This window comes from Podarcis raffonei, chromosome Z (assembly GCF_027172205.1).
Source record: "Podarcis raffonei isolate rPodRaf1 chromosome Z, rPodRaf1.pri, whole genome shotgun sequence".
In the NCBI taxonomy this organism is placed as follows: Eukaryota; Metazoa; Chordata; class Lepidosauria; order Squamata; family Lacertidae; genus Podarcis; species Podarcis raffonei.
In genome coordinates, this window is record NC_070621.1 from 19,590,276 (window position 1) to 19,612,556 (window position 22,281).

At 46.0% G+C, this 22,281-nt stretch overlaps 1 protein-coding gene across 3 annotated transcripts in view; it reads left to right on the forward strand.

The window, feature by feature from the left end:
• The window catches only part of GABRA3 (gamma-aminobutyric acid type A receptor subunit alpha3), a 36,876-nt gene extending 18,354 nt beyond the window's left edge, over positions 1-18,522 (forward strand). For all 3 annotated transcript variants that reach the window (XM_053374588.1, XM_053374590.1, XM_053374589.1), the window contains exons 5-10: positions 9,980-10,200; positions 11,087-11,169; positions 12,507-12,641; positions 13,709-13,861; positions 14,588-14,799; positions 16,161-18,522. In XM_053374588.1, coding sequence (XP_053230563.1) covers positions 9,980-10,200; positions 11,087-11,169; positions 12,507-12,641; positions 13,709-13,861; positions 14,588-14,799; positions 16,161-16,517 — 1,161 coding nt within the window. In that variant the 3' untranslated portion in view covers positions 16,518-18,522. The remainder of the gene's footprint in view (positions 1-9,979; positions 10,201-11,086; positions 11,170-12,506; positions 12,642-13,708; positions 13,862-14,587; positions 14,800-16,160) is intronic.
• Positions 18,523-22,281: the final 3,759 nt, after the last annotated feature.

Below are 22,281 nucleotides of genomic sequence, written 5' to 3' on the forward strand. Positions count from 1 at the left end.
TTGCATCTGGTCGTGGCAGGCAAGGTCCCTTTGTGGGGGTGAATGGACATGTACCAGCTGCTGATGGCAAAGTGTAAGTATCAGCTCTTCCCAGGTCAGTGCGGCTGGTGTGTCCTCTCAGCCTCTCCAAATAGCCATCCTCACCCCTGTTCCCTCCCAAAGTGGGTAGCAAGGGAAATGAAGGACAAGCTGTCATGGGAGCTAAGCACCTTTTTATGCTTGGGCAGGTAGGCAGCTCCCGCTTTCTCTACCAGGCATGCCCACTAGAAGAGCCACCTGTTTGCAGCTGATCCTTATTCCATTGGCAGCAAAGAAGAAAAGGGCAGAAGGAGATTCAAAGTGTTTGCTATCATAAGGAAAATGTGAAGGGAGGGATGGCTGGAAGGTTGAGGGGACACAGCTGGCAGAAGTCCTAAGGACTGAATTGAGGCCTCTCTTCCCACAACTGCATGCCTAAATGAAATAGCCTAAATCATTGTCAGAAAGCAGCACACAGAGTTGCTTCTGTGCCAAAAAATCCCAAACCACAGAAAATGCTGATGAGGAATTAGTTCTTCCTGGGATTCCCCAATTAATAAAGGATGATGCAAGCTTTGTGGGTGGGGACCCTCCTCGCCAGGAGAGGTGCTTTTTATGGGCTCCATGCCCTGTTTTCCTTTCGTGTTCTGAATGTGACCATGCTAGTCTGGAGGTCTCCAAGCACGTTGAACCAGGGGAGGGGGAGGGGAGAGACACTATAGGGAGTGGCTGTTCCTTCCTTGGCAACTGGATTTGTCTTCCACAGGAAGATCAAAACAGAGCCACCAGTCTATGCTGGTGAGACTTGTGCCTGATGGAGTCAGTCTAGACCATTCTTATGGTAGCCTGGTAGAACTAAGTGTCCTATTCTGCTTGTGCTCTCCACAACCCATGCATATTGCCATTTAGGACAAGGGATGCCATTTCCACAGCCCTTCTGGTGGGCTGCTCAGGAAGAGGAAGACAAGCAGCAGAATTCCAAGTCCCAGCTACTGATTTAAGACTATATAAAATAGGGAAAGGAGAGTGAGAATGAGTGTGCACAATCAAATTGAATATAAAATGCTAAATCAGAATTTTAAAACTGGGCATATACTAAGTCACCTTTGGCTTCCAACGTCAGCTGCAGGAGGGACAACAAAATACCAGGACTCTTATCAATAAGAGGTCTTTTGTGCCCAGATGACTTTAAGTGACAGGTCACTAAGCCCAGCCAGTCACAGGACAACCACATACCACAGGGGTGATGTTGGAGAGAGAGTTTGGGAAGAGAGATTCTTACTCTCTTGTAACAGAGACAGCAGAATGGCAATTGCTCCAAACGTATTAAAACTTGATTAGATTTGCTTCTGCCCTCAACCACCTTTAAACAAAGTTCCCCATGAAAATATTTATGGCTAGAATAAAGATACTTGGCTTTGCAAATAAGTGAAGTGTTTTATGCACAGAGTTTCAGGAGTTACAGCAAATAAGCTCCCATCCTTTGGCAGTAAAATAAAGAAGAATACCCCCATGACTTAAAAATAAAGAACTTTGTTTCCTTACAAAAGGATCATGTAAGATGTAAGCAGTAAAAATCTCTTTGAGAGAGATTCATTCGTTTTTTTCTACAGCTGTGGGTATTCCTGGATCCTTTGCTGTCGCTTGAGGCTCAGGTGGCCTCAGTGGCGTGGTGTGCCTTCCATCAGCATCAGTTGGTGGCCCAGCTGCACCCATATCTGGACAAGGATAGTCTAACTTCTGTGGTCTATATTTTGGCAATGTGTTATATGTGGGGCTGCCTCTGAAGACAGTTTGGAAAATTCAGCTGGTTCAGCAGCCAGGTTGCTCACCAGGGCAAGACGGGTTGAGCATATAATGCCATTCCTGGCCCAACTGCACTGCCAATCAGTTTCCAGGCCCAATTCAATGTGCTGGTTTTGACCTATAAAATGCTAAACACAATACTTCAAGGACCACTTTGCCCCATATGAACCAACCTGGACCTTGTGATCATCATTTGTAGCCATTGTGTGCCCCCTCCATGGGAGGTCTGGAGGTTGGCAAGATAAGGACAGGTTTTTTCTGCTGTAGATCCCTGCTTGTGGAATGCTCTCCCCAGGGAGGCTCATCTGGTGCCCTGCTTACATACCTTTAGGTGCCAGGTAAAAAACATTCCTCTTCTCCCAGGCCTTAGGCTACTTAAACAAACTATGGGCTTTTAAATGGGGATATTGTTTTTGTTTGTATTTTGTGTTTTTATATTGCAAACCACTCTGTGATCCTTGGGTAAAAGGTGGTATAGAAACTAGCAACAACAACAAACTTTTTAGCTTAGAGAAAAGGCAAATAAGACGTTACATGATGGAAGTTTATGAAATCAGGCATGGCATGGAGAGAGTGGATAGAGAAGTTTTTCTCCCTCTTTCATAACACTGGAACTCTTAGATATCCCATGAAGTTGAACGTTGGAAGGTTCAGGATAGAACAAAGGAAGTCCTCCTACATATAGCACAGAGTTAAACTATGAAACTCCTTCCCCCAGGAGGCAGTGATTTCCCCCCAATTTGGGTGGCTTTAGAAGAGGATTAGGCAAATTAATGGAGGATAAGACTACCAATGGTACTAGCCATGATGACTATCCATCTTCAGATTTGGAGACAGTGATGCTTCTGAATACCAGTTGCTGGAAACTGCAGGAGGGGAGAGTGTTTTTGTGCTCAATAGGCAACTGTTTTGGTGACTCTGAGAACAGGATTCTGTGTGAGATGGGCCTACTTTGACCTAATACAGCAAGCTCTTCTTATGATCTTCCATTGATATAGACTGTGAAGCTGCTCAGTCATGGGAGCTGGACTCCAAAGGATCAGGCAGAAATTGGAGTGGCTGGCCCAGCAGGGCTGGGAAATAATGTATTATAATATCCCATTTTGAGGAGTTCCCCATCAATGGGCTCTTTCTGGCCCCATCAATAGGCCCTCTTCCTCTGGGGCAAGGAGTTAATTCAGTGTTACTGGAGCTGCTACTTTCCCACTTGGTCCGGCTTCTGACTCTTTCTCTGTCACACTCGCTTTTCTCTCTTCACACCAAAGCAAAGAGCCATAATATATTCAGTCATCCAAGCCTCAGGGAGTCTCTCATAATTACTTCTAAGGTGGAGCATATTTGAATAAGGAAGCTTGAATAATGAACTGTGGAGAACAGGGAAATGGGAGGTATTGAAGAACAGGGTCCCCCCCCCTCTGCCGTGTGATTTTGAAAAAGGGGCTCAGAACAAGGTGGGCTGGTAAAGAATAATATGGTCATATCCACACCAGCTTGTTTTGGTTCCACAGATGTCATCCATGCATGGGAAATGTGATGCCTCTTTGGGTATTTTCTTTTTTGTGGGGGTTGGCATCTGAACTGAAGAAATGCTGCCGACACTATTCCCTCTCTAGATAGAAGGGCACAGGGCTGACTCAAGGCATGTTGTTGCCTGAGGAGAGCCAGCAAATGCCCCTTTCCCAACCAAGATGCACAAAAGTAGTACCTTGCAAGGCCAGTCAAGTTATTTTGCCACCTGAGATCCGACAAATGCATTTTCCCTTCCCTGGCAGTCAACACCCAATAGTAAAAAGAGGGATAAGAAAGTGATACCTTTTGATGACAACCCAAATCAGCTACGTGAGCCAGTCACTTCACTCCGTCCAATGGCATGGCTGGTCTCCCTCTTGCACACACACACAAACACCCACTCACACACCCCTTTAGTACAGGGATTATTGATCAGCTACCCTGGCCAAGCCATGAGGAAACTTTGTTTGTGCCTTGTTGTTGGTTGAACTGGACATGTCATTACTATTATTATTTTCAATTAGGCTTGGGTGACTGAATATATTATGGCTCTTTGCTTTGGTGTGAAGAGAGAAAAGAGATTGTGACAGAGAAAGAAAGAATCGGAAGCCAGAGCAAGTGGAAAAGTAGCAGCTCCAGTAACACTAAATTTAACTCTTTTAGAAGGATGTTGACAAACTGGAACGTGTGCATATGAAGGCAACCAAGATGGTTAAGAGTCTGGAAACTAACCCGTATGAGGAGTGCTTGAAGGAGCTGGGTGTGTTTAGCCTGGAACCGATGAGAGTGAGAGGAGATATGATAGCAATCTTCAAATATCTCAAAGGCTGTCACATGGTAGAGGGAACATGCTTGTTTTCTCCTTCTATGGAAGGTGGACTCAAACCCATGGCTTCAAGTTACAAGAATTGAAATTCTGACTAAGCATTTGAAAAAACGTTTTGACAGTAAGAGCTGTTCAACAGTGGAATGGACTCCGTTGGGAGGTTGTGGACTCCTCTTCCTTGGAGGTTTTGAATCAGAGGTTGGATGGCCATCTGTCATGGATGCTTTAGCTGAGATTCCTGCATTGCAGGGGGTTGGACTAGATGACCCTTGGGTCCCTTCCAGTTCTAAGATTCTATTATTCTATGATTTGTATAAGGACATTATGATAATGACAGTTTTATTTTAAACCCCTTTCCTAACAATCCCCAGCATTGCCTTATTCATGTCTGCCACGCATTGGCTGACATCTTCACCAAGCTGTCTACTGGAACCCCAGGTTCTTGCTCCTGGTCCATCACCTGCTGTTGAGGAGGAGAGGGGAGGGAGAAGAACTGCTGGATATTGGTGTGACAGAGACTTTGAGTGGATGAGTGGGTGAGTGGGTGGCTGGAGCACTGGAGCAAGAAGGCTCAGATCCAGAAGTCACGCTGTCTTCCTTGGCTGGAGAACAGGGAGTCAGTCTGTCCATGACTCCTCACATGAAGCTGCTTGCTGGGATAGCCTTGGTCCTGAATGCTCCGATTGGGGTCAGCTGGTTTTAGTTACAGGAAGGAGGCTTCAAAAGCAACTATACTGGTTCAAGGCTCACCATAGCAGGGGGCATCAGGGATGAAGAAGTACTGACTTGTTGCTTGTTGGGGTGTTTCTATTCTTCCAAAGGGGAAGGAACTGGGGGGGGGCAGAATGCCCAGTATCTGTCAAGAGGAAGAGTAGGGCAGCACTGGATCGGGAGGAGGAGGAAGCAGCAGCAGCAGCAACAACAACTGGTCATGTCTTGGGCACCATCTGCACTTACCAGCTGCACCAGCGTTGCCACAGAAACTGCTGCTGAAGGGTTTGTTTGCCTGAACTTGTTGCTGGGTCCTTGATACCACTGATGAATCATTGGGGGGGGGGAGTGCTTGGAGTGCTTGGAAAGAACTTTGCTGCCCTTCCTATTCAGTTTCAGTGATTGTGTAACTGAGAGGAGGGGTAGGGCAAGAGTATGAAATTCAGAGGAGAGTTGGGATCAGCTCTCTCACGCTCGCACATAGAATCATAGAATTGCAGAGTTGCAAGGACCCACGAGGGTCATCTAGTCCAACCTCCGCAATGCTGGAATCTTTTGCTCAACATTGGGCTTGAACTCATGACTCTGAGATTAAGAGTCTCATGCTCTACCAACCGAAAACATTTTATTTAGGGGTATTTTTTTAAAAAATGTGCATTTTAGTAATTAAAATAATATGCACAAAAAAAGAATGGCATTCAGTTAACTGCTTTCTGCCGGTCGTGGGGCCTTGATACAACTTTGCGCATACACATGTGTTACTAGATTACTTTATCCCAGGATCTTCTTTTGAGATACAAGCAGCCACCAGGACCAAAGCTGGACAGGCGGAGGGAAAGGGCAATGCCTTTGTTTACAGTAGTTCTCTATATTCTTTTTGATTTGAGGAGACGTGAAACGGAAAATACAATCATTTAAACTTTATCCAACCTCTTTAATTCATATACAGTCATACCTTGTGTTATGTTTGCTTCATGATATGTTTTTTCAGGTTGCGTCCCAAGGCGACCTGGAAGTACCAGAAAGGGTTACTTCCGGGTTTCGCTGCTTGCGCATGTGCAGACGCACATAATGACATGCGCATGCACAGAAGTGGAGAATCACGACCTGCGCATGCACGTGCACAGATGCACTGCTGCGGGTTGCATTCTATTCATGTTGCGAACGGGCCTCTGGAATGGATCCCGTTCACAACCAGAGGTACCGCTGTAAAGTAAAAACACATAAAATAAGTAAAATCATAGAATCATACAACTGTAGAGTTGGAAGGGACCTTGAGGGTCATCTAATCCAACCCTCTGCAATGCAGCAATCTTAATTGAAGTATCCATGACTGATGGCCATCCAACCTCTGTTTAAAAACCTCAGTAGAAGGAGAATCCACAATCTCCCAATGGAGTCCAGTCAACTGTCGAATAGCTCTTACTGTCAGAAAGTTCTTCCTGATTTTTAGCCTGAATCTCCTTTCTTGTAACTTGAAGCCATTGGTTTGAACCCTCCAGAGCAGGAGAAAACAAGCTTGCTGCATCTTCCATAGGAAAGCCCTTTAGATATTTGAAGAGCGCTATCTTATTTTCTCTCAGATTCCTCTTTTCCAGGCTAAACATGCCCAGCTCCCTCAACCATTCCTCATGAGACTTGGTTTCCAGACCCTTGATCACCTTGGTCGCCCTCCTCTGCACATTTTCTAGCTTGTCCATATCTTTCTTAAATTGTGGCACTCAGAACTGGACTCAGTATTTCAGGTCTGCTCCAACCAAGGCAGAATAGACTGTTACTATTTCTTCCCTTGATCAATACTTCTGTTGATATAGCCTAGAATAGCATTAGTTCCCCACCCCACCCCACTGCATTACACTATTGACTCATGTTACCCTTGGGGTCTGCTGAGACCCCTAGGTCCTTTTCACAGGTACAACTGGCAAGCCTGGTATCTTGCATTTTATATTTATGCAGCTCGTTCTTTCTGCCTAAATGTAGAAGTGGACATTTGTCCCAACTGAAATTCATTTTGTTAGTTTGGGCCCAGTTCTCAAATCTGTTAAGGTCATATTGAATCCCATTTCTGTCTTCTGTGGCATTAGCTAGCCCTCCCATTTGGTGTCATCTGCAAAGTTGATGAGCTTCCCTTCAATTCCTTTGTCCAAGACATTTATAAAAACATTGAACTACTGCGGGCCCGGGTCAGAACTCTGCGATACCCCTCTTGTCACTTTTTTCCAGGATGATGAGGAACCAATAATGAACACTTAGGGTTCTGTCAGTCAGCCTTTTACAAATCTACCTCATCCAGCCCACATTTTATAAGCTTCTGCGCAAGAATATCAGAGGAGACTTCATCAAAAGCCTTACCGAAATTGAGATACCCTGTGTCCACCACATTCCCCTGATCTACTAAACTTGTAACTCTATCAAAGAAAGAATGAAATTCATCTGGCATGATTTATTTTTGACAAACCCATGCTGAGTCTTAGTAATCACAACATTCTTTTCTAAGTGGTCACAGACTGACGGTTGAATTATCTGTTCTTGGACCTTTCCTGGAACTGATGTTAAGCTGACCTGTCAGTAGTTATCTGGGTCCTCTCCCTCCGCTTTCAAGATGGAGACAACATTTGCTTGCCTCCAGTTTGCAAGGACCTCACTTGTTCTCCAGTAATTCTCAAATATTATAGACAGAGGCTCTGAGATTACAGTACATCTGCAAGCTCATCAGGCCCTGGAGATTCAAATTCATTTTAAGTAGCTGGGTGTTCCCTTACCTCCTAATTTAGGTTGCAGCTCAAGAAGGCAATGCTTGTGGAATGTACAGTTCCAGTTTCAGGGCCAATTTTTATTATGATTCATCCACTTACTTCTCCTGTTCAAGTGTGTGTGAGTGTGTTTAAGCTGTGTGTTTTCCACTTTCAGCCGTATCTGGTTTATCAGACATATTTGCCTATTAATCAGTGGTGCCCTGTCTGCAGAAACAACTCCAATCTTTATAGACGGTGCTCTGGACCATAGTACCAAACACCTTAGTTCTAACTAAAGAGCTCATCCACTCTTACCTTCTTGCCCATGCTTTCTAGGCATAGGTCCACACCTTCCTGGTCTGTGTCCGAGTGCTTGGGTTTTTTGCCGCACCACTTCCCCCAGGAAAACCTACTCTTTAATGCTGAATCAGATCAAATGGCAATTCGGGTTCCCCGCAGATTGCTGTTTGCTCTGATTCAGCAGTAAAGAGTGGGTTTTCTTGGGGAAAGTACCATGACCCAAAAGAGAGAGAAAGCAGTAGGGAAGGGGGTTTTAAAGCACAGATATGTGCTTAAAAATGAGGAGCACAGGCAAGTGAGGATGAGCCCTGACTTGAAAAGAGGAATTGCAATCACCCTTCCTCCTCTATATGTAGCTGTGTAAAAGGCAGATTCCTTGCTATGGTTCATTAGAAAAGGAACTGGAAATAAAACTGCAAATACCATAACTCCATTTTGCATATCTATGGTGTGGCCACATTTAGAGTACTTTGCACAGATCTGGTTGCTTTACCTCTAAAAGGATATTATGGAGTTGGAAAAGGTTCAGAAAAGGGCCACCAGAATGGTCAAGAGGATGGTGCAATTCCCCTAAGAAGAAAGAAGACTTTTTAGTTTAGGGAAAAGGCAAGTAAGAGGCAACATGATGGGAGTTTATAAAATGATGGCATGGAGAAAGTACACAGAGAAAAATTTCTCTCTCTCATAACTCTAGAACTCCTGGACATCCAATGAAACTGAAAATTAGAAGATTTAGGATGGTTAAAAGAAAGTCCTTCACGTAACTATGAAACTCACTCTCACAGGAGGAGTGATGGTCACTAACCTGGACGGCTTTAAAAAGAAGATTAGACACTTTCATGAAGGTGGAGAGAGCTATCAATGGCTACTAGCCATGATGGCTGTGCTTTCATGTTCAGAGGCAGTAATGCTTCTGAATACCAATGGCTGGAAACCACAGAGGGGAAGTGTGTTGTCCTTGTTCATGGCATCTGGGTGGCCACAGTGAGAACAGGATGCCGGACTTGATGGGCCATGGGCCTGATCCAGCAGGCTCTTCTTAAGTTATTCCTGAGTCCACACCTTCTCTCAGTAGATGATCCTTCTACAGTACTGTGTTGTGTCACTTTTAACTGCCACTATTTCCTCCAGAGGAGAATTGTCTTTTTGGAGATCTGTGGCACCCCCTTCCCTCATCTGCATTCCAGACTCCTGGATAGAGGGGAGGGCTGTGAAAGCAGCTTAATCTGTAGATCTGACTAAATTCTACTAGCAGATCTATGTCATCCTCCTGGAGGCAGGCTAGGGCATTGCTGAGAAGGCAAAAAAGGAAGAGCCAAGATTAGCAGCAGGGAGGAAAGGTGGCTGCCAGGAGCAGATTAGAGACAGACACAGCAGCAGCAGGGAGGCAGGCAGGCAGAACTTGGCAGGGTGGCAATGAATGCATGTTGGAGGAGAGGTACAGAGGGGGGAAGACTATGGGGCAAATGGAAGAAGTAGTGGAAATGCTGAGGGCAGACCTCACCACACATCTGGTTCCCATGTCGGTGGGAAGAGGAGGATGTGAGCACATTGTTGGGCTCAGAATGCCAAGGACTATCCCAGTTCCCCCCAGGCTCTCTGGCAGAAAGTGGCCCCACAACAATTATGCTGGAAAGGAATCTCTCTGTCTCTCTCCCTCTCCCCCTCTCCCTGGTACCCCAGGCAGGGAGAGGGCTCTTGTGCTTGGATCCCACTTGCATAATCAGCATCTGGTTGGTCACTGTGAGAACAGGATGCTGGACTAGGTGGATCCCCTTTGGCCTGATCCAGCAGAGTTCTTTTCATATTTTCATGTCCTTATATGCTTATATCTTTCACCAGTGGATCTAACTCTGCTATGGGTAAGTATACAAGATAGGGAACTCCCCTGCCCCATAGATAGATGGAACAAGAATCTGCCTGGCTGAAAACATTCAAGACCAAAGTATTTTAACTTTGTGAAGTCCACTGGAACAAGGATTTATTTTATTTTTTAGAAATATTTCTGCATATATAGTGAACCATCTGCAAAATAGCTATTTAAAATCTAAACCTGCATCTTCTCTTCTGGCAGGAGTACACAATTGATGTATTCTTCCGGCAGTCCTGGCGAGATGAGAGGCTAAAGTTTGATGGCCCCATGAAGATCCTCCCCCTCAACAACCTGCTGGCCAGCAAGATCTGGACACCCGACACCTTTTTCCACAATGGCAAGAAATCGGTGGCTCACAACATGACCACACCCAACAAGCTTCTTCGGCTGGTGGACAATGGTACCCTCCTCTACACCATGAGGTAGGTGGTGGTTTCGCTTCCCAAAGGCATGTCTTCCTTACTCAGCACCCACCATCACCTCCTGGAAAGGATTGAGCCTCTCAGCTGAAATGGGCACCAGAGGGTTCCCCTTAGGCATCTTCCTTTGGCCTTCCTGCAGCTAGACTAGCATCTCCTGCTGCCCAAGCATCTTCACAGCCCTACAACCAGCCTGAGTATGTCACAGACACTGCAGGTTAGGCTCCACTGGGAAGAGTCAGCTGCCATGCAACTTTTCTGGAGACCATAGCTCAGGGGTAGTAGGAGGATATGTTAAAGTATGCAGCCACTGGATCAATCCCGACAGCTTAGAGGAACCTGAAGTGCAGAATGGGGTGGGGGTGGGGATCTCTGCCTTTCCCTGTCTGAGCTGTCAGCATAATCATATCACATGAGCCGTTGGCCTGACTTAGTAGGCACTTTCTCATTTTACTGATGGTCTTAATGATTTGCAGGATGTTGTTCAAAATCCCTGGTTCAGTCCATCTCCTCCTCCCTTGGTCTTGTAGAAGACTTGTCACTCCAACTCACAAGGAATAAAGCTTCAGCAGAATGTTCTTGGTATTTTTTTGCAGTTTAATGACTCCCAATCCTGCAATGCCTTTGTGTCCCTTTGTACTGGGAGAAGCATGTGCTGCTTATGCAGCTTTAAGAGTATGCATTGCAATCCCCCATGGAAATGTGTGGATGTGAGCATTTGGATTACAGTGATCATGTCAGAAAGCAGTGGGCTACAGGAGCACAACTCGCTCTCAGGAAATGTCCATTTGGCCAAGAGTTTGCCTAGGAAACTCCTTGCTTGCAGTGGGATAACAGGGTAGGTTTAATACCTGGAGATTCCATTGGCAGTGGTCATTGTGTCTTGTAGATTGACCATTCATGCGGAGTGTCCGATGCACCTGGAAGACTTCCCAATGGACGTTCATGCCTGTCCACTGAAGTTTGGGAGCTGTAAGTACTTTCCTGACAGCACAAGCAAAGTGCCCTTGTATTCTTGGCTTGAAGGCAGCAGGTATGGGTCCTTGGCAGGCTAGCTATCAGGCGAGCAAACATCCCTGAGAGTGTGAGCTTATGCGACATCCTGCATTGCTATGAACCTCTATTTTCAAAATGGCCTTCCAAAGTGAAGCTGTCATTTTAAGGTAATTTTTTTCCTCACAGATAAATGAATTTTGAGGTTTACACCTCCACCTTATACAGAATTGGGTGAAAATTGATTGTAGGACAGCAGTCTCTAGAAAAGTCCCTTCCTGTAGAATACCATGCTCCCCTTAATTGTCTTAATTGTTTCTAATATTGTATTTTTGAATTGTTGTAATCCACTTATCATCATCTAAAACAATTATTTCACATGTAAGGTAAGGTAAAGGTAAAGGACCCCTGGACGGTTAAGTCCAGTCAAAGGCGACTATGAGGTGCGGTGCTCATCTTGCTTCAGGCTGAGGGAGCCGGCGTTTGTCCACAGACAGTTTTCCGGGTCATGTGGCCAGCATGACTAAACCACTTCTGGTACGACGGTACACCGTGACGGAAACCAGAGCACACAGAAACACCATTTACCTTCCCGCTGCAGCGGTACCTATTTATCTACTTGCATTGGTGTGCTTTCGAACTGCTAGGTTGGCAGGAGCTGGGACAGAGCATTGGGAGCTCACCCCATCACATGGATTCGAGTCGCTGACCTTCCAATTGGCAAGCCCAAGACGCTCAGTGGTTTAGACCACAGTGCCTCCCACTCCCTATTATTTCACATGTCTCTCTATGCCCTGCAGTATAAGAAGCTCACATGCATAAGAAGCTCACAAGCTCACATGCATACAGACCAGTCTAAAGAAAAGCATCAAATAACTGCAAATGTTGTGTTTTGTTTAATAATTGTCTGGGACAAACCTCTGAGTGTGGGCTTATTATTTTCCACCTGCTTTGGCTAACTTGAGTGCCCACTGATGCTTCAGCATGGGCTGCAGTCCAGAAATATCTCCAGTGGTCCAGTAGCCTGGTTATTGGAGAGATCAATGGAAGCCGCTGGAACCACCACTAGTCTTTTGCAGAGTGTGGAAGATCCCAGGTGGCAGCCTCCTTCCCTCCCACACCTTGATGGAGTGCAGGGTTTCAGTCAGGCGTCTCTGTGCCAGATACAGCTTTCTAATGGGTGTGTCTTTTCCTGGAGTTAGGGTTGACCTTTGGAAGCCATTCTGGGCAACGTTTTGGAGATGCTCCTCATTGGGCAGGAGCTGCCAGGGTGTAGCTAAACCTCCTCCATCCCATCCTTTCTGCTTTCTCCGCAGATGCTTACACCAAGACAGAGGTGATCTATACCTGGACCCATGGGAAAGTGGAGGTGGCCGAGGAAGGCTCCCGCCTGAATCAGTATGACCTCCTTGGCCACAATGTGGGGAGAGACTCCATTGAATCCAGCACAGGTAATGGAGAGCCTCCTTGGATGGTTTCCTGCAGGGTGTCGGACTACATGACCCTTGGGCATCCCTTCCAACTCTACAATTCTATGATTCTCCATGATGAGCAGCAACCGCAAAGGCAGGACTAAACATCTCACTTGTTTAATGAGGCTTACAATACTAAAAAGCCCAAGCCCTGGTAAAAGAGGAATCGGGGCTTTTTTGCCTAGCACCTAAAGCTATGTAATGATGGCATCAGGTAATCCTCCCTGGAGATAGCATTGCACAAGTGGGGGGGGGGGCTACAACTGAAAACTCCCAATTCTTCTGTCCCTACTCTCTGGACCTCCCACAGATGGGGCACTCAGAGAATGGTCTCAGGTGAAAATTGCAGGGTCAGTTTTTATGTGCATTGTTTTGCAGCCCCTCCTTTTCACAAATAGGCCACTATAGAGGTGGCGTTGGGGAAGGTGCTGCCAAGGAGGAAGCAGATCCAGCTTCCAAGGAGCATGCCACAGCCATTGGTGCCACAGTGGCAAAGGCAGTGGTGGTGGTGGTGGCGGCAGTTGGTGATGCATTCCTTGGAGGTCGGATCTGTAGATCCCCTCAAGGTGGTCCCCTTACCTTGCTTCCTGGGTGGGCCAACCCTGAGGAGGGTGGCAGTGCAAGAAAGGGCCTTTTCAGTGGTGGCTCCCTGCTTGTGCAGTACTCTCCCCAGGGAGGATCACCTTCCTCCTTCCTTACATATCTTCAGGTGCCAGGCAAAAACTTTCCTCTTCAATCAGGCCTTTGGCCTTTAACTATCTGTGACCTTTAAGAAGTGGGTGGGATGCTTTAAATGTATTCCCTCCCTTTGCTTTTAATGTATGTGGGGTTTAATCTATATGGAGTGTTTGTTGGTTTGTTTGTTTGTCTGGTTGTAAGTTGCCTTGACAAATTTAATAAATATAAACAAAAACGATTGCTTTCCATTGCAGGCTGTATCTCAACAATCATGTTTACTGGCAAGGATGCAAAAAAAGAAAAGAAAAAAGGCAAATTAAAAACCCCTTGTATCCGTCTCTACCCCCCACCCCTCCATATCACTGCAGGAACCTACATTGTGATGACTACTTACTTCCACCTTAAGCGTAAGATTGGGTATTTTGTGATCCAGACCTACTTACCCTGCATCATGACAGTCATCCTCTCCCAAGTCTCTTTCTGGCTCAACAGAGAGAGTGTTCCAGCACGGACAGTGTTTGGTGAGCTTCTGATGGAGGATGGTCTGAGGGCTGACTGGAGGGAACAGGGAGACGGGGAGAGCATCAAGACTGGTGCTGGAGAGGAGAAGCAGCAGCAGCAAGGACCTTCTTGCCTGTCAGCCACACTCCCTTCATGTTGATGACAGACATTTGCATAAGGCTTAAACTCTGAGGTTTCCCCCAGGAATATCTGCTAGCCATGATGGCTATGTCCTACCTCCACTGTCAGAGGCAGTAGTGCTTCTGATTATCAGTTGCTGCGAACTGCAGGCAGGGATCCAGTTGGCTGCTGTGACAACAAGATGCTGAACCAGCTCTTCTTTAAATCAGGGGTGGCTAACCGGTGGGTTCCATTTAGATGCTGCTGCACTCCAACTCCCAGCAGCCAAAGTGGCTAATGGTCAGGGATAGTGATGATGATGGGATTTGTAGTCCAACATCACCTGGAGGGCCCTTACAGGTTCCCCATTGCCCTATTTTAAATGCCTTGCTAATTTAATTCTGCGACATAATTGTATAATTAGACACAGCTCACCTGGTGTTGACAATGGGATTGTGCTCAGGTGCAGCACTGGCTCCTTCCACCTTTTCTTGGCGCATCTAGGGCAGTGGCTGCTGTGACAAAGCAGCCCAAGGAGGCTCAATGGATCCCCCACTGCCCTCAAGAGGGAGAAAACCTCCTGTGGCCCCATTTCAGCAGTGCCTCTTCTGGTTTTGTTCCCACAGGAGTCACCACGGTCCTGACCATGACCACCCTGAGCATCAGTGCAAGAAACTCCTTGCCCAAAGTGGCATACGCAACGGCTATGGACTGGTTCATGGCTGTCTGTTATGCCTTTGTGTTCTCTGCACTGATTGAGTTTGCTGCTGTCAACTACTTCACTAAACGCAGCTGGTCTTGGGATGGCAAGAAGGTTCTGGAGGCCCAGGAATTGAAGGTGAGAGAGGGAGTCATTGGAGGGAGCAGGAGAGAAGCAAAGAGGGAGAGCAATCAGAACCTGACATACAAGAAGAGGCATTGAAACCTTACTTTGGTTGATCCCAAAGTGGGTGGTAGCACACCCTGGGGGGTGGGATTCCCTAGGGGGTAGCAGGGGGTGCAGGAGGAGTAAATGACTATCAGATTTTGGAAAGCTGCTATCACTGGATCAGGTTCATCAGTTTTGTTGAATTAATTAAATGAAAGGGTTTTAATTGGATTTTGAATAAATGTGCAATTAATTGTCACTGTTTTGACTTATATGGTGTTGTTATCTTCCTTAGTGCATTAGGCAAACTGCTATTCTGAATAGTGCTTTTGTAGGGTAGGGGGCACTGGGGGTAAGTTCATGGAACGAAGGGGGGATTGGCCCCCAAAAGTTTGAGAACCTCTGCCTTACTCCAAACAGAGCTAAACATCAATGTTTTGCAGCCCAGAGAGGGAGGGAGGGAGGGAGAGAAAGAAAGAAGGAAAGAAGGAAAGAAGGAAGGAAAGAAGGAAGGAAGGAAGGAAGGAAGGAAGGAAGGAAGGAAGGAAAGAAAGAAAGAAAGAAAGAAAGAAAGAAAGAAAGAAAGAGGGAGTCCATTGCTGCTGCTGCCCCTAATCCCCCCCTTTGCTTATCCTGTATGGCTTTTACGCATCACCAAAGGAGCTCTGAGAATAACTATAACCCAGAAGCATTTTTTCACCTGTGAAAGGCCAGTTGGCTTCCCACATCAGTGGAGATGATCTCAAGCCCTGCAATGTGTTAAATGTCACCTGGAATTACACAGATGACCTGCTGTATAAAGGGGTTGAGAAATCACATAGATACTGCTCCTGTTCTAAAAGGGGGGAGGGGGAGAGAAGAGAAGAGCCCTACCTGCAGATTCCCTGTGGTGTGAGGCAGCACACGTACATGATTTGATATTTCACTGGCCATAAATTACCTGTTGGAGATGCCATGTTTGGCAAGGACTTGTAGCAGCTCACAACGTGGTTTACTCTAGGAACATTGGAAGCTGCTTTATACTGAGTCAGACAGTTGGTTCATCTGACTCAGCATTGTATACACTGACAATACCCTTCAGGGTATCAGGCTGGGGATCTCTCCCATCCCTGCCTGGAGATGCCATTGGGGATTGAACCTGATACCTTCTGCATGCAAAGCAGATGCTCCCCTTCCCTCTGATCCAGGTTTGACGTGGTGCATTTTTGAATTGCACCAAGTTCATCTGGTTGTTGTTTTTTTTTTTTGCAAGCCTTTTATTTCTGCAGTAGCAAGTGTTTCTGGGAGCTGTTTCTGGGCTGGTTTCCAAAGACTTTTTCATTCCTCCTCAGAAAAAAGAGCCCGTCATGCTGGCAAAGAAGACCAATAACACCTACAACATTGTTGGCACAACGTATGCCCTCAACATCACCAAGGAGCCAGGCCTGCCCACCATTGCCAAGAGCGCATCAGCAACTACAGCCACACCTGTCACAGCTGCTGCTGCTGCTGCTGCTGCTGCGCCCCCAAAGGTGGCCCGATTGGAAGAGAAGCCCCCTGAGAACAAGAAGACCTACAACAGTGTCAGCAAGGTAGACAAAATGTCCCGCATCGTCTTTCCGGTCTTGTTCACCATTTTCAACATGGTGTACTGGGCGACGTACGTCAACCGGGAGTCGGCTATCAAGGGCATGATCCCCAAGGAATGAAGCAAGCCCCTCACCCCTCTTCCATCTGTCCATGTGGCTCAGGCAGAGGAGTCTCTGTGGGGGCTCCTTTGTCCCCCGGCTGGTTCTATATTAATTTTATCTTCTTATTAATTTTATCAGCTGACTTATTCCTTCTCCCCATGCAAATCAAACTGTGATTTTTTACAAGGATAACCCCAAGAACTTTTCATTTGTTACTTGTTTGGTCTCTTCTATTTTGTTGTTGTTGTGGAGGTGTGTGGAGGTATGTGTTGAGAGGACGTATAAGAGAAAAGTGGTGCCTCCCGCGTGGTGAGTCTGACATCCTTCTCCCCAGAGTCCCCTGCTTGCCCCACACCAATGGGAGCTGGCTTCATTCCCAGTTCATTTCATGCTAAATTCTGCTGAGGAATGCAGGGCAGTTTCTTTTTCCCTTCTAGTGACCTCTGATGGTCTGCCCTGGTGTCTCCAGTGGTCACCTTTCTCATCCCTTGGTGAGTTTGTCTTGGTGGTTCCTCTTCTGCTGTGCTTCTTTCCTCCAATGATGGAGGTGGGAGATTGTGGCCCTTCAGATGTTGCTGAACTGCAACTCCTATCAGCTCCAGCAAGCAGTGATGTTGGGAGTCGTAGTTTGGAAATATTGGGTGGATTTGGGGGATAGGGGACAGTGCACCCCATCCTCTGATGATGAGGCCTCCCAGAACCACACAGATCCCTCCTGCCCTGGGTGTCTCCTTCCCTCTGCAGTTTTTAAGTAGGGAAAAGCAACCAGACCCTCTTTCCTTTTCCACACCCCACGCAAATGAGAGATGACCCTGTTCTCCGTGCCTCCCAGTGGGGAGGGGACTGGTGGCAACCACAAATTATGGGTGGCTAGTTTGCTGAGTCAAACTTTATAACCCCTGAACAAAAGTAAGCCTGTGGGATGTTAGATGGGTTTGGAGCATAGGATGAGATATTCTTCATTATTTATCCTTCCTCGTGCTCACTTGTGTGAGTTTATCGTCTGGTTAGCAGAGTTTAAAATTACCATCCCTTTGTGGTATAAAATGTGGAAACTTCTGGGACAAGGTTGCTTAACCTTAATAATTGTCCAGGGTGTTCTAGCTGACTGGACCTTCCCCCTTTTATCCATATAAACAAAAGAATAACAAAGAAGTCTGTCATGTAAGAATAAAAATATTGTTTACTTTCATAATGTCTCAGACTCGATTCAGCAGTAAGCAGCAGTGAAATAAGACAGGCAGAATATATTTTTTCAATTACAAAATAAATGGTTGAGATAAATAATGGAATCTGTCCAGGAAAGCACAGAGAAGCATTCCTCTCTTTAGTTACATGGTAAAGGAAAACAACAACCTGAACTTTTGGGAGGGAGTAAGTAGTAAGGATTATTTTCCTTTTGTTACTTTCCCCCACCTAGGAAAGCAGGGGATATGACTTCACAGAATGCCCCGTCTCCATGTGTCTTAACCCTTTGTTTGTCTAGCAACACATGAATTTTTATTTTTGCTGCAATGCTATTTACCACAGACTCCTCATACCTGCTCAAGGAGAAAGATGTTCCTGTTCTGGAGAACAATGCCATGGGGTGGTGATGGCCACTATGGGCAGCAGAAGGGATAGATGCAAGGTGATGCAAATTTGGCCTGCAAACAGTCAGGACAGCCATGGAGTTTGTGCAGGTTCTGTTCTCAGAAACTGGCAAGTTTAAATAACCTTGTTTAAGAGTAAGCCTGAGCTACAGGTGCTGACAGCAGTAGGAATAGGTTTATCCCACTCTCTGCACTGTCTTGGCATCCCTTGGTTTCCTTGGAGATGCTTTCAAAACCTCTCTTTCCAAACAATGGATTTTGTAGTTCTGCACTGCCTGATTCAGAGGCACCGGTGTGTTAGTTATTTGCCATTTTGCTGGACTTGGATTTCTAGATTTTGTTTTTAAAGGGAGGTGGGGCAGAGTTGACCCTTCCTGCAGTTCTCATTCTTTCATCACCCCCCTCCCCCGCTTCCCTCTTTGGTTGTGTTGTGGGTGTGTTTGGTTGGGGGTGAGGTGCTGGGACAAATGTGCACACTGTGCCCCAAAGGGTTTCTAGCCCCCTCAATGGTTTGTGTGAAGGAGTGGATTATCATCTGCATTTCTACTTTCATTCTTTGTGAATATAATGCTCCCTGTGGATTGTTACAATATCTTGACATTTGGGAGCATGAGAAATGCTTCTTTTAAAATGTTGCGTTGGGATATTACTTCAACCACCTCATGAAAATGGGCCTAGTTTGGAGGAAGCCAGGAGGCTAGTCAGCCTCTTCCGTCTTGGCAGGCCGAGGTTTGGGAGGGGATGGAAATTTCTCAACTGCTTGTCCCTCTAAGGAACTGAACTGTTGGACAAAGAGGAGAAATAGGAAGTCGGAGTGCTGATCTTTGCTTGGCAGCAGTGGGCAAAGACACTGGGAGTGTTGTGTTCATTTGCGTGTTCGTTCAGGGGGGAAGATATAGGTAGGAAAAATAGAATTCCTGGATGCCATGATCCAAGTTTGGGGCTAGTACTCTTTGGTGAGAGACCCCCAGCAGAGATTTTAAAAACATAAGGGTTGTAGACCTTTAACATATGCCCTTGTGAGTTCCAAAACTTCTCTCTTTCCCTACCTTCTCACACATTTGAGAAGCTAAAAATGGTTTACTTACACACTCTCTAAAGGTCAAATTCATGTGCTTTTCCACAAGGGCCAGGAGGCTTGGCTTAGTTACTAAGTGGTAAAAGTTCCTAAATTAATCAAGAGTGGCTTGTAAGAGCCATGCAGTCTGAGCTGCAACAACCAGCTCAGATCTCCTCACATGTTGAGCTTTCCTGATAGACAGTTTACTCTATGGTCTTAACCCCTTCATGCAATAATTAGACTTAATCATGTTGGGTATATGAGGCTGGTTATCTTACACTGCGCGTGCGCACACACACACACCATTGGCCTCCACAAGACTTCATAATCTCAGGAAGAGAGCAGCCACTCACTCACTCACTCACTCATTCACATCCTTGCCATGATGGGTATCTGCTGCTGGGTGTCCTTTGTGGCATTCATGGAAGCAAGCCTTCTCTCCCCGCCTGGGCCTGTGTGCCATTGTAGGGGAGATTCCTTAAAGAGAGAAAAAATGGGAATGGACAGAATAGAGCTGCACACGGCAAATTCCCACCATGCTACCACCACCTTCTTTACTGTCTCTGAGAGGAGCTGTCCAAGGCAACCAGAGTCTCTCGCTTCCCCTGGAAGCCCCAGCCCAATTTAGAGTAGAATGAGGAATTTCTCCCCTTATAAGAAGAATGTTGGTCTTGAAAAGGGTTTTGTTTTTGTTTTGAATCAATATGCATCAAGCAACTCTCAGGGAAATCCTGGTGCTTTTCAATTTCCCTTTTGTTGGGGCTTAAAATGTTCAGCTTGTCACATCTTGTGTGATGTATTGTGGTGCAACTATTGAAGGTTTTTTTGAAAATTTGAAAAGCCATTTTATTTTATTATTATTTTCTTTTTTATACAAAATAATATCAAGTCTTTACAAAATCGTATCACTGTGAAAATCCTTGAGAATAGTAGGGGGAGAATTGTTTTTGAAACCACTACTTATAAATCTAAATATCAGGACAAGGATGCTATTCCCCCCCCCCATCCCGTGTCACTTTCCCCCATTTTTTCCTGCTACTCAGAGTGGCCACAGAGCTTTGTGCAGCCCGGTCAAGCCTTGGCTTAACACCAGCCAAGGGCTTGTACTGGAGCATCAAAGCTGGGTAAGCCCGATTCTATAATCAGCCTCCCTTTACCCAACTGCAGAATGGCCATAATAACCATGGCCTGTCTCATAGGACAAGCACAAAGAAAGGCCTGCATTTTCATAATTTACTGGTATGACAGTGACTAGACTCACCCTCTCCTTGCTACACTTCTCTTTCCTTCCATGGCACTTTTCTTTTGGGTTCACATTGTCTTGCCAGAACTGCATGCTTGAACTGTGTTTTTAAAGAAACTCTAATCTTGAACCCACACCTCTCGATGTTCCGAACTTAATCAGATGTAGAGAGCAAAAAAGAATGTCAAGGAAGAGCATCTAGAGGCAGCAGGTTTAGCAGAGTTAAAAGAGCCTGAAAGAAGTTGTCCTTGGGAATGGCATAAATTCATAACTGATTTATTTTCAAAACTGCACAGTTGATGCAGGCAGGGTGTGCGCCTGCCCAAGGCAATGACTGAGTAGGACAAAAGCTTGAGAGACCTCACCTGGACCTCTCATGGGAAGTTTTGGGTCTTAAAATATCTGGAAATAATGTTTGCCACAAACTCAGACTGGTGGCTTGCAGATAGAATAGAGTCTCCTTCATCCTGTGCAGAAAGCTCCATAGATGAAAGGGGTTCTCTACACCTGCAGTGCTTGCTGGATTAGGAAGCACAGGTGTTAATCAGAGACACATTGGCACGTTCTTTCAAATGGGAGTCCTGCTTCTCATCCACACTACAATCATTATTTTCACCCTGAAATCTGGCACTAAATAGAATGGATTAGAATTTAGGGCTTGTGCCAGCATCCTTATTCTCCTCTCCCTCTCTCTCTGATTGTAGAATGATTCACATGGGATATGCATTCTATTTTAATAGACCATCTAGATCAGGGTGGTCCAAAATGTGGTCCCTGAGGTCTTTTTTTTTTTTGGTGGCCCTCAGCAACATTTGACCCCTTCCCCCTCAGCCCTCCCAAAGTCAGGTAAGCAAGGTGAGGTGCTGGGCTTTGGGAAGAAGGGATGAGGGCTCTGACAGAGTCCTCCTCCTTCCTTCCCAGTGCCTACTTAGCACTTTCCCAGCTTTGGGAAGAAGGTGGGCAGGATCTGGTACCCTGCTAGAGCCTCATGCTTCCTCCCCAAAGCCCAGCACCTCACCTAGCCAGTTTTGGGAAGGTAGGCTTGTGGGTGTCAAATTTTGACTTCATTCCCCCCTCCCACACAAGGCAGTGTGTGGCCTGCAGGTTTTGTGTTGAAGTATTTTTGTGGCCAACTTAGTATAAAAAGTTGGACCACCCTGATCTAGATGGATATTCCTCCCCACCCCCAAAGGAGGCCACTGGCTTCCAACTAAGTCCTGGTGAAAATCCTATTTCATGAAAATACAGGGGAAATAGAGACCCAGTCCTTGGGGGGAAGTCTTCCTCAGTGGAAAAGGGCTGTCCAGCCCAGCAAGGCTGGTTTGCATATACAAAACCTAATAAATATCATCCCATAAAAGCAACCCACCTTCAGAAACCTCATGAGAACAAAGAAACTGTAATGCAAAATGTAATCTCTGGGGAGAAGGCATTACATAAAGGAGTCTTAGATCACCAGCAACCTGCCTGGAGGGTTGATAAGCAACAGGTTCTGCTTGGATGCAGATGGACATCCTTGTGATCCATTCTGAGGCAGGATATGTGAATTCCTGAGCCTCTTCACTCTCTTAGCCATGTAACTGCCACCTACAGATCTGACTGCCATACATTTCCTTTGATGTCTGCTTAATGTATCACCATTCTAAATTATTGTGCAAACATATGAGATAAACAACCAAAGGCATTCAGGAAATCTCATTAGGCATCACAGTGCATAAGCTGAAATGGCAAATGTGATCCTCAGGTTGGAGTTTTGCTTTGCTTCAGAGGCCCAGTGAGTCAGCTGCTCTGCATCCAGTGTAGAGCTTAAAGCGTGGCAGGGGGAAGGAAAAGCCCCAGTCTCTTCTGTCTCTTTGATGCAGCACCCCAAGGTACATTTTTGGGGAA